General features: G+C 40.2%; 1 protein-coding gene across 4 annotated transcripts in view; it reads right to left on the reverse strand.

Moving 5' to 3' along the window:
- Positions 1–12928, reverse strand: part of WAPL (WAPL cohesin release factor) — a 61125-nt gene that overhangs the window by 16151 nt on the left and 32046 nt on the right. For all 4 annotated transcript variants that reach the window (XM_081913483.1, XM_081913484.1, XM_081913485.1 and 1 more), the window contains exons 4-12: positions 12241–12359; positions 11245–11340; positions 10036–10188; positions 9673–9809; positions 7760–7871; positions 7082–7309; positions 4617–4728; positions 2629–2726; positions 1343–1419 (exon numbers count right to left, since the gene is read on the reverse strand). In XM_081913483.1, the coding sequence (XP_081769609.1) occupies positions 1343–1419; positions 2629–2726; positions 4617–4728; positions 7082–7309; positions 7760–7871; positions 9673–9809; positions 10036–10188; positions 11245–11340; positions 12241–12359 (1132 nt within the window). The remainder of the gene's footprint in view (positions 1–1342; positions 1420–2628; positions 2727–4616; positions 4729–7081; positions 7310–7759; positions 7872–9672; positions 9810–10035; positions 10189–11244; positions 11341–12240; positions 12360–12928) is intronic.

Below are 12928 nucleotides of genomic sequence, written 5' to 3' on the forward strand. Positions count from 1 at the left end.
TTCTGGGAGAGAGGAGGAGATGACAGAGGAGACGGAGAGCGAGTGGGAGGAGGGGCAGAAGGATGAGGAAGAAGATGACGGAATTCTGAGGGAATCCACGAGTCTGAGCAGCGAGTCAGAGGATTCTCAAAAGGGGGTTACCTTAATCAAGCAAAAGGGAGGAGAAGGGAGAAGCGGAGAGGAGCCCAGTGGAAGACAGACGCAGCAAGAGGCGTCTCAGCCGGAACGGAGAAAAGGGGGTGGAGTCGTCAGCCTCTCGGAGGGAGCAGGATTAGGAGAGAACAGAGAAAGGGGGTTGGAGCAAGGTGTTCAGCCGGAAAGGGTGGAGAGCAGAACAAGGGGTGGTGTAGCGGTCGAAAGAAAGGTCAGCAGCAACGTACGCGCGCCAAGTTCAAACGTAGAGGCGCGCGGAAGTGGAGAGAGCTCAGGGGAGGAGCCCGGCCCTAAAGCCAGAAGGAGGGGGGAAGAGGCGGCAGAGGATTCAGCCTCAGGCGAGTCACGGAGAGAGGGAACCCAGGGGGGCAGGAAGACCCTGCGGAAAAGAAAGGAGAGGAAGAGGTGGTCTAGAGCCAGGCTATTAAGTTGGTGTGGAAGAGGGGAGGAGTCAGAGGGGACTTCAGCGGTCTAACGTGACAGACGTACGGCCACGATGCTGAACTGTACGAGAAGCAGAAATCTTCAATAAACTTTTCCTGTAAATAAACTGCAACGGAGTGAGGTCTCTTGTGAGCTGGGACCCGTCCTGGGTGGCCGTGACAACATGCATCACTGTATATGGCCATGTAATTGTCTTTAATTGCTATGATTCAAATGTAAGTAAATGTATACAGGGTTTATGTCAACAAATTTCCCTCACTGGAACCCATAAACTACATATAAATCTTCCTGTCAATATTTTTACTCCGCTTGAGTGCTGACCAGAATTTCTGAAAGCACTACTTATGTCACCCCCCCAATCCTGTGAGTTCCATAGGGAAGTTGTTGAAAGAAAAAGTTTCCCCAAATTGAGAAGCACGTATAAAGATAATGTGGGGTGTGTGTATAATGTTTGTATGGAAACATTTCACAACCAAAAGTGATTTTGATTGCAAAACGTTATCACACAAAACATAATTAGCAACAGAAGTTACTTCCAGCAGGTAGAAAAAAGCATATCAGTAAGCGGAAGCAGGAAACAATCTAACTCGCTTTCCCCCTCATTTGAAAATACTAAGCTGCAATACACACACACATGCTGAGGAAAACTATCACCAAGATCACAGTGTTAATACATAACCTAACAACATAAACCTTTAAAGAAGTATACCATACTGTATTTTAAAAAGCATTCATTAGAACTTACTTAGCTGAAGAGACAATGAGCTGCGAATCCTTATATGCTATCAAGTAACTCTGATTTTCTGGATTATGAACTGTTACCTAAAAAAGAAAAGAAAATATCATACAGGTATCATCCTTTGATGTGGGAGTTAAGCTCCTTTCACCTTCTGAAAGAACACTATGCTTTTAACAGATCTCTCAAACTTCTAGAATGCTGCAATTTAACATTCTGCTTTGTGCACCATTAACTTAATTTATAGAAACCTGGATTTTCTAGAACACTTGACGTCGCCCAACAGCCTGGGCTAAGGGAATAGGTTTGAGCTGGGAGATCTCCAGCCTAAAGCAAAAAGCTAGGGAGTCCTCAAGCTAAACAGAACAAACTCAGGGAAGCCTACAAGGCCAACTAACCAAACCCTCAGCCAGTTTAACTTTTCCAGGCCTGGCCATTTCAACACTACCCCCACTTAGAGGTGACTGGGCAAGTGGAGGCGTTACAAATAGTATATTGTTAGCTAAGAGCCTCATTAACATATAGAGCCAGTGCCACATTTTTACTTTGGGCTTAGTAAGGAATTCTAGAGTCACCGTCCCACCATTAACAGGAAGTGAACGAATAAGATCTCTCATGATAATACACACAGAGACATGCTAATATACAAATGGACCAGGGTTTCTCAAAATTGGGTCTCCAGCTGTATCTGAACTACAACTCCTGTAATCCCTAGCTAGTGGGACTAGTGGCCAGGGATGATGGGAATTATAGTGCAAAAACAGCTGGTGTCCCAAATTTGGGAAACCCTGAAAGAGACAAAGCACCTTGTGTTCACAAACATAAATACTGTCAAATATACATGTGTGTTAGTCTACACACACAAACAGGTACATACAAGCTCCCCTCCAATGTGGCTGCTGGTCTCCATTTCTCTCCCCCAAGAAACCAAAAAACAGAATAGAAAAAGGGAACAAAGAAATTCTCCCCACCCGCTCTCTCTCTCTCGCTCTCTCTCTCCCACACACACACCTTGTCAGCAACATCTTTCACCTCAATACCATTTAGGAAAGTGCTACCAGTTGGACATTTGCTGAAGTGAGCTAGTTTTTTATAATTAGATTCAGAATGTCCAATCTGAATATGGCCCATCAAGCTTAACCCAGGGCGAACCCAAAGCAGTGTAGTAGCTAATTAACACAAACGGCACATAAATAGTAAGAAGCTCTATGGCTAGAACCCATGGTTCTGACTTTCCTCACCCCTGGTTCTGGACCATTAAAAATAAATCACTCTTTACAAAGTTAAATACTTACGCTTTCTAAGACCCGTAAACATCGTTCTGCTCCCCATAATGAAGCAACCAATTTCTCTTCATTTTCATCGCTGCTTAAGTGATCCACACATTCTTTGACTAAGAAACAAAGAGTTTATGTTGTTACTAAACTGTTAAAGGAAGTATTTTTTACTTTCCAAAATTGCATATATGTGATGAAATACCCTAATACTCTAATTATGTTTTATCAATATACTTTAAGCCAACTTCTCTCTCTCTCTCTCTCTCTCTCTCTCTCTCTCTCTCTCTCTCTCTCTCTCACACACACACACACACACACACACACACACCACAAAGAGGCCAATTTAAAAATACATGTATGTCGTGCACATATATGACCATATTCACACTTCATGCTAAATCAGAGTTTAGCCCTAAGTGAATGGGCCTGTACAAACCTTCTCCTACCAAGTTAGGAGGAGGGCATCAGAAGACTTTAGCTTCACTCATTCAAAATCCAGAATTAACTTCACTTTCAAACCAGGGGTTATGGTATAAAAAAGATTTCATAACTTATTCACTGGCTTGTTGTGAAAGTTACCTACGGTTGTTTTAAACCAGGACCCCTGGTCGGAAAGTGAAGTTAATGTTAAGCCAGGGTTCTGTAAAATTGAAATTAAACTGTGATGAAGTCCTCCATATGGCAGTAAGAGGGAAGGAAGAGGGGAGGTGGGGAACATGAAAGGCAACCCTTTGCTTGGGCATGTTCAGGCTAATCTGCATAGCACCAAACCATGACTGTTGGTTTATCTACTGTGATACATATACTGCTTAGCCGTAATAACTACAACAACAAAAAACCAACAACACTAAGTGGTTTAGTGTTACATGTGAACGCAACCATAGAGTTCTATGCCTGGGTAGCCTAAGCTATCAAATTGTAAAATGTATACAGAATACAGATAACCATTTGCTATCATTTAAAAGATTTTAAGATGCAATCCTGACTGTCTCAAGGATTTGGCAAAACCACACCACAAGTCTTGTAACTCAATCAACACCAAGTGATCATGACACTTGCCCAACAGCCCTCATGTCAGATGTGCATGAAAGTCAAGTAGCAAAACACACAGTGACATGACTGTCATGGATGTCAAGAGAATCCCGTCCATACCCTGTCCTACAAGGCCCGGGCATACTTCCAAGAAAAGTCCACTACAACTTCCCAACACAGGTGTGCCTCAGGTCAGTGGGGATCAAGTGATACCCACAACTTCAGATACAAGGTTTCAATCCTGTGGCAGCTGATACACATAGCCAGAACTCTCCATATAACCTCTGGCAGGGAAAAGCGAGAGCTACGTAGGCTATTGCTTCTTGTAAAATAAGATTCACTTCAATGAGGACAGCTGATCCCTTCCTATCCATGTGTAGCTCTGGCCACAAACCATTTCTTTGCTCCAAAAGGTACGCATTATCAAGACAAACTCTTATTCCCAAGGTCATCATTGGGATGGCTTGCAATGTTAAATTTTAACTAGGGAACTGAGCACCCCACAACTACTAGGCTCATTCAGCAAGGAGTACCAACAGGCCTCTGCTGCAATTGGGGGGGGGGGAGCCTCTCACAGAATTAACTATGATTAAGATCTCTATTTAAGTTACTGATGGGATAAATTAATAGGGCAACTTAGGAATTTTATTTCTTTGTTCTCTATTGGGAACAGTTCTTTCATGATCTTGTCGAGTATACCTTTTTATTGGGCAAAAGTTGAAACTGAGGTCATATCACTACAGTTGTATATATTATTTTACTATTGCAATAGCTAAGTTTAAGTACACACACTACAAGAAAAGGGTTTTGGAAATTCATAGCATTCCATGGGCTCGTCTATCCAGCGCATCAGAAAATTTCACTATTTGCATGTATTCTAATACAGTCCTTTCATTCTACCACACGAGTAATATAAACTACCTTCTAATAATAAAATATATATACTTTAATTCTCACTCGAGCTATGTGCATACCTTTATCTACAATGTGATCAAGACCACCAAGAAGTCGCAACTCTTCTTTAAACCAGTCTCCTGCCCGTTTTGAAGTGAGAGAGAGCAATGTTTCCATTGCCAAATGCCCTGTCTAGAAAACACACAGAGAAAAAATGGTTTATAAATTAAAAGCAGCACTCTATCAGGTACTTCTTCCATTAACACTGTCACTTGAATCTCGATTACATGATTATGTATTATAAGTTTGAAAGTGCATTAACCACCAAAATATTTTACTGCTCCATGTGTTTATAGATTATTATTGTATCTTAGCAAAATGTTGCTGCACTATCACCATATCTTACTCCCTTCCAACTCTTTTACTACTCGCAAAATAAATGAATTCATATGCAAAATCAAATTGCACCATTGTTTTTCTTTACCTAGTCATACAATGATTGAGCCAATGGATCAGTGTACTGCAGATTGGGGGCAAGTCTCAAAATGTAAGAGGTAGTATGAAACCAAACTGATAATTTTAGTGTAGCTTTATGCATCTCAAATAAAATGGCATCAAAACCCGCATGAAGAAGGTCTGATGTAAGAAATGGTGGCTTTAGATAGGTGACAAATATAGTCCCTAAGCGAGAAGATTGTGTAGGCATCAATCCCTCTATTTGCCAAGTTGTTAACAAAAAGAATAAAACATTTAAAATAATCCATAAAAAGGTTATAAACAACTAATTAAAACATTTAAAGAATAAAAACACAAGATAAACTAAACATAGACTAAAACACGTATCAACATTCTACATGTCTGGGTAGGCTTGCCTAAACAAAAATGTGTTATTGGGCACCAGAAAAAGTACAGTAAGCCTGCAATTTACATAGGGATTATGTTCCAGGGATTACACCTAAAGCCAAAACTATGTATAGTCCAACACATTGGGTTCAATGATGGGTGGGATAGCCAGCCATTTCCCCTAAAACCGCCCCCCCCCCCCCACCATCCCTTTTTTTTGCCTCATGCATAAACCTGAATGCACACAAGTTAAATGCATGTAGGTTGTGGGCTTACTGTACAGTAAATGTGCCTGCCCGATATCAACAGGCAGGGAGTTCCAACGTACAACAGCTGCCACGCTAAAAGGGGTTCTATGCAGCAGCTGTAACAGTGCCAGTTCCACAGCCTGAAGTGGTCAAGTGGGGATATTTGGGGTGAGGCGATCTTCCAGGTAAACTGGTCCCAAGTTGTACTTTTTGTACTAATAGCAACACACTGAATTTGGCTCAGCAGCAAACTGGCAAGCAGTGCAGGTCTCAGAGAACAGGTGTCAGATACTGACAGGGTCTCACTCAAACAGGCATAGTTTGCAGAAATACAAAATGTTTTTGGAAGAAAACCTTAAGGTGGGGGAAATCACCCAACACAGTCCAACTGATAACTTCTCCTGCTCAACAGCCACAGAATTCAGAGTTGTCTGGCTGTGGTGTTTTTTTTTTGTGGGGGGGAGGAAAAAGGAATCCTTTAAAAGGAATGGGTGCCTGAACAGGAAAACTCCACCCTGCAACCTCTTCTACTAAGGTAAAGGTAAAGGTACCCCTGCCAGTACGGGCCAGTCGTGACCGACTCTAGGGTTGCGCTCTCATCTCGCTTAAGAGGCCGGGAGCCGGCACTGTCCGAAGACACTTCCGGGTCATGTGGCCAGCGTGACAAGCTGCATCTGGCGAGCCAGCACCAGTGCCGCACACGGAAACACCGTTTACCTTCCCGCTATAAAGTGGTACCTATTTATCTACTTGCACTTAGGGGTGCTTTCGAACTGCTAGGTGGGCAGGAGCTGGGACCGAAAGACGGGAGCTCACCCTGCCGCGGGGATTCGAACCGCCGACCTTACAATCAGCAAGTCCTAGGCACTGAGGTTTTACCCACAGCGCAACCCGCGTCCCACCTCTTATACTAGTAGCATGTAAAGATTTCATACCAGATAGCACATTTAGCCCTAGTAAAAGTGGACATTTTTATACACACAGAATCACAAAAATAACTGTTTTCAGCTCCCATTCTATCAAGTGAAATATTATTCAGAAAAGTCATTAGTGTTTAATTATAGAAGCAATTAAATACACTATTTTAGTGGCTTAGCTAAATAGATCTATTTGTTCTATACCGTCTGCCTATTACCATGAAGAAGAAAAAACCATGAGATGAACTGCACTGTTAAATACTTAAAAGTGTTTGGGTTTTATCTTTCAAGAGTTCAACACTCTTCATCTGCCCTAGTTAAAATTTTTAGAAGATGTGAGAGAAAGAAGCCATGACTACACTAAGTAATACCTGCAGGGATCACTGCTGTTATTTCAGAAGTGCCAGGGTTTTCCTACACTCTACTGTTCTAAAAGCATCTTTTAAAAGTTAACTTGTTTCTACCCACAAAAACAGCAATAACACCTGTACCATTTTCACATTAGAGAAAAATTAGGTTAACAGTCACACAACCTACCGTTATATTTTCTAGATCAAGGTGTTTGTTGTGAACAGTTTCACAGAGTCTTCGGATTTTTTCCTTAATCTTGTTCATGTCTTTTTCATTGAGCAACTTGGATGAAGAAGAGTCTTGTTCTAGTTCCAGAAGCCGGATCATTAAATCTAAGCTGGCTCTATCTAGATCCATGTTCAAGCGATCTCTGCTCAAGATATACATTAAAGCTGCTGTACAAAGTGATAAATTCTTCAATGGAAAGGAAAAACAGGAAAACAAAGTGGTTAAATATTTAGTTAAAATGCAGAAATCTAGTAAGATTTAAACATGAATGTAAGATCCAAGGAGTTACAGTTAGCCCACAGACTTTCATTATGCAAGTCAGGGGCAAGGCTATGTCCAAGCAAAAGTTTTTTGAACTCTCAGTTAAGTAGTCCCCAAGGACTACTTAAAAATTGCTGAGGGTCTTGGCAGACAAACTTAATGATTTTTCTGCACAGTACTAGATGCTGCATTATTTTTAAATAGTATTTCTTTCGCTTCTTTCATTTCATAGAGATTATATTTCAGGGCATTCCGAAGAATTTAAACTGCAATAAAATAATACACAACAGACGAAATAAAAACACAATTAAAACCAGTATGAGTATTTAAGTGATGGATGTGCCATTTCACATCTGCAACCACAACTCTACATACGTGGTGATGCTGCGAGTCATCCAGTGTTTTGAAGACCATAGCTACCATTCCATGTGCTCTCAAATGCATTCGGAAACTGGGCATGGCGCACTTTGTCGCCAGGCTGATAACACTAAAAACAAAACAAAAAAATCTTATGAACTAAAGTTTCTCCAAGTCTCTAGCAGAGAATTTTAAAGAATTCAACAACCAATGGAGAGCCCAGGTTGCCTGTCTGCAAAACCCCTACAGTCACAATGGAGCATAATCAAATCAAATGACAAGGTGCACCCCACAGGACAATGTCGTTCTGGCTTCGTGTCAAGCAAACCCAAAGTGCGTGGAGGAAACTTTGTCGATGGGGCACTACCCAAAAGTGCAGGCCTGTAGCACAAATAGCCTGACTGTCAGACATATTTCCCACTCCCAGTGCAGCAGGCCTACGGCAAAATCAGAAGCAGTGAGCAATTTGACTCAAGGTGCTCCTCTGTGGACATAGTGTGCCTAGCAAGTGTATGTAGTGAGGAAGAAACCCCCCAGTGCTCCACTGATCCCCTTCCCCATCTCCCCTCTATGGCTACTACTATGCTGTGTGATGCCGTGGGCAGCAGCTGAAGTCAGGAAGTTTTCAATGTTTACAATCAGCTGGCTAAGCCACAAACCAGCAAGAGAGCTGCCACCATCACAGCTCCTGTCAATCACTTGTAATCTGGTCCCTTAGTTAAGGACAGTCCAGCAAAGAGGATTGATCAATGCTTAGTTTACAGAGGGAAGAGCTTCAGTGACTGAAGAGCTCCAATCAAGATGTCTGCACACAGTCACAAACATTTAGAGATCTCCTATTGGTTTTCTATTTACCCCGTACTACCTCAGAAAGATCAAGCTACATGAAACAATCAGGTATGCATACATGTACAACCTTATGCAGAGATACCATTATGTTTTTGATAGGGGTATTCTGATGACACAAGCTCTTTCTCTTTCCAGCTGATTCAGTGCCAGCTGTCTGGTGAATTTACTGTATCTGGATCAACATGCTAACGATAATGGTTAAGGCTGGAGAAGGGGTGCCTGCCATCAGCAGTCTCGCTCTGCTGTAGCAGACAACACCAGTTTGAAACAAGATTTCTTCATGGAAAGAAGGGTGAGACTGACTGGCTACATATGCAATTGATTAATTATTAACCTATTAAAAGCAACTGATGAATTATTAATCTAATCTATGTGACCGTCTGGACGTTTGACCCACCCTAAAATGTAATCCATGTCTCTGATCTTGTGTTTTTCTGTTGCATTTGTGTAAGTTTAGTGTCATTTTTTAGTTTTATTTTAAACTACAGCAAGTTTCCTTGAGCACTCCCTGAAGATGAAAATGCATCAATGAAATACTTTTGCGATAACTACTCAGAAAGAAAAAGCGAACTAGGTAATAACAATTAATAACATCCTTAAACCAGTGTGTTTACCCAAGTAACTATTCAATGCTTTCTTTAGACAGTATGAGACATTCCTTATTAACCATAAGGGGAATAAAAGTCACACCATGCAACTTCAGAACAATAGCGGGAATTATTTCATTTACCTATTTACTGTGAATGCATTGTCAAGTCAAAATCTGGCTACTATATTCTCTTGAGAACACAGAGAACAAATGGCTCTCCTTTTTAACAAGTATGACTTAAGCTATACAGACTGACTTCCATTCAACATCAGCCCAATTTACTAGCAATACTTTTTACACAACTGCACCAGTACATGGGTTCTCCATTGGACGTTCCTGAAGGAAACAAAATTGCTATGTGTATATTATTAGCACATTTCTGCTTTCACCTCCCAATGGTGCAATAGTCTACAATGCTTATGAACACAATACACCTAACAAGAAAAGATGCTATTTGGTAAATGTGGAAATGCTATTATTAGAAATATCTTACCTAAGGCAACGTGTGTTTAGGGGCTGATTGCACTTCAGTCCACTTAACAAGTATTCAATATCATCGGTGAACTCTTGATTCTCTCCAAATTCTACTACATCATTGAAGTGCTTCACATGTTGAACAACAGTGTATAACTGGAAGGCAGATGTATAAAACTTGTTTTTAGTTTTAGAGCTCCCATTTAAAAGACTACTTTATCTGGCAGCAACAGAAATCATCAGCCAGCTCAGAGTGATAAGTTATCTATTTTTAATAGGGAGGTTTCTCCACCTGGCCAATTGTTCTTTGGATCATAAATGGTAAAAAAATATTTCACCAAGTTTACTTTCAAAACAAGAAAGTTTTAGATATTCCACTTACTTCTTTATCTTCTTTCCTACATTTCAAGGCAGTTACTATCTCTTGATAGGGTTGAGTGGGTATGGTCACAGTTTTTATCACTTTGGGAGGTGGTGCAGGAGCTTTGAACACTCCATCATCTTTATGAATTGCCTCCTTTGAAGACAGCCTTACCTATTAATGAAAAGTACTTGAATGGGTAGATGTTTAAGCCTTATATGAACACCAAATAGGTAACAGAAAATTATGTGCATTTGTTGCATTCATCCACTGGGATTTTCAGAGGCTTCAAAAGTGCATATTAAATGAGTGAACACATGCTGTATGTGCAAGATGATTACAATTCAGATGCCGTAGGGTATTTTTTTTTAAAGGGCCTCCAGGGGGCAACTGAAATGGAAGTACAGTATAGTGACATCCTTACCATTTACTTTAAGAATCCAGACTAATGGAACCATTTAAGCTTTAAAAAACTAAGCAGACATACACGAACCCAAAAATATTTTAAAACACAATGGCAGCTGTTAATTGCTCCCTCTTATATGTCCCTGAAACCATGCTCATGCTGAGCCATAGAATCATTCAAAATATTATTCCCCCAACAAAATCATTTTGTACTTTCATTTTTGGCTGTGTAATGGAAACACTTTCTGTGCACAATTATCACCTCCAGTTATTTATATGATTTGGAGATGTCTTTGACCAATAAAAACCCTGATTTAAAATTGTGTGGACTGAGGACCAATAACATTTCTAAGTGCATTATAAAGTAATAGATGCAAACATTTACAGCTAGCTGTCACAAAAAATAACCTGTTGAAGCAATTTGTATTTCAGTTTAAATTACATAAACCATTCCATGTGCTAAGAAGTAAACATGCAGTAATGAGTTTGGATTCAACCTGCATAGCCACATGCAAAAGAGAAGCCTAAATGTAAGAAACCAATGTCAGTGGACAACGTATTCTTTGCAATCTAAGAAAAGGTAGTTAAAATATCATTATTATTCCTGGTTAAATTCATAACCATTGTCATACTAAAGGCATGACACAACCATGGAATATGCTAGGTTTTTTTTTTAACCTTAATATCCAGCAGTGTCTGCAACACTGCCCTGATGTATACTACTATAATTTTAAGCCATTTCTCAGGCTACTTCTCCTGGTGTAGATGAATCATCTCTAAGCACTGGGCGGGTTGGCAGAGGGGAAAAAAGATCCCCTTACTCACAGGGACACTTGGATTTTTCAACACCTGTGATGTCGGAAGAGTCTCAGATTCTGGTTGATTCCAATGTCTAGCATTGTATACAGCTTTTGTTGGTGACTGCAAAACAAAACAGTTGGAATATTCATTTAGAACCTAACCAGCTATTTATAAGAACACCCATTTCAAATCCTCTATGAGATTTATTTTACATCATGTTTTGTCTTCCACAAAACATTTCACGGGAGTTTTGAACATTTACACTGACATGACAGTGCTTTACTCCCTTAAATTCTAAGAACATCAGAACAGAACACATCATCATGACATTATGTGCAAAACTAAGCTTTAGAAGGTGTATATATTTGTCTCAAATTCAAGATTTTCTATCAGTTAACATAGTCATGGGGGTGTGGAATAAACAAATATTTCACATTATTCATCTCCTAAAGGAATCTGCATTTTAGTTCACTAGTCATGGACCTACAACTCTTGAGTCTGTTTATTAGCGAGCCATTATTTGTTGCCACAATCAATTGCCACAATCAATGGCCTCCCTCTCCATATTCCAGAGAGCTGGGGAGGTTTTGGGACGGATATGCAATCTTCTCTCATTTGAGCTGGAGTACAGAAAAAATAAAGTCTCTCTTCAAAACAGCACTTCTTACGTTCACCAACCCACAGTTCAAATGAGAGACCCTGAGGATATCTGGTGAACAGGACAACAAGCAGCACACAGAGAGCCCAGTAACATTCACCTCTGGTGAACAAATGGTGGGTGCCTGTTGCAAATTGTTTTCTATCAAGATATATGAGAAATAAAGGAAGTAAAGGACCTGAGGAGCAACCAGCAGGATACTAGCATGCTATAAAATCCAGATGGGCTTTTCATCCTATTATATTTCCATATATGCATTCGTTCTTGGAAACATGCATTATGAACTACTAGGCTCTGGGACTGTCTCTTAAACAAAAGTACTACTAAAACCATGACAGTCTAATTTCATTGGTACTACTTACCCTCTTTGGTCCACTAAATATCTTCCGTGTGTTTTCCTTAGACTTATCACCTTGTGGATTTATGGATTTCTTATTGCTTTCAGGAACACTGGATGCATCTTCTGGAAACTCCAATAGCTCTGCCAGGATAAGAGTAAGACAAGGAGTTGTAATTTTTCAAGTTTGTATCAGGGAGGTTTCCTTCATCTAGGGTGAAACGTTCAAACACACTGAGAACTGGGGACTGCATACTGGGAGGGAATTAACAAACAGTACTTTGCAGCAAAAGTGCCATTTGTTTGTTTATCACAAAAATGTGTGTGTGTTCTGTTACAGAATGTGCAGCCTACTCCTTTTTAAAAACAAACAAACATCTTTTTATTAAAGATTTCTTGGTTTACAAAAGTATGTGCAATGTCTCTTTTTTCAAGTTACATTTTCCACAGATCAGTTTCATTTGTTGAGACATTAGTATTACATTAGGAGGGAAAGTGTCTCAGCAGCCTTCTCCTTTTGACATAAACATCAGAGGAGGCTAGTCTACATTTTAAAAAGGGAACAGTGGAATTCAGATGAAAACTCTAGTTGAATATATAAAATTTCCCCCTCCCAAAGAAAAACAGGTGGGGCTGTAGGGATTTACCACAAATCATTCTATTGTGGAAGGAATAACAGTTTCAAATGCACATTCTATGTTAAATAAAGCATA

This window comes from Podarcis melisellensis (genome assembly GCF_964234715.1).
Source record: "Podarcis melisellensis genome assembly, chromosome: 5".
NCBI lineage: Eukaryota > Metazoa > Chordata > Lepidosauria > Squamata > Lacertidae > Podarcis > Podarcis melisellensis.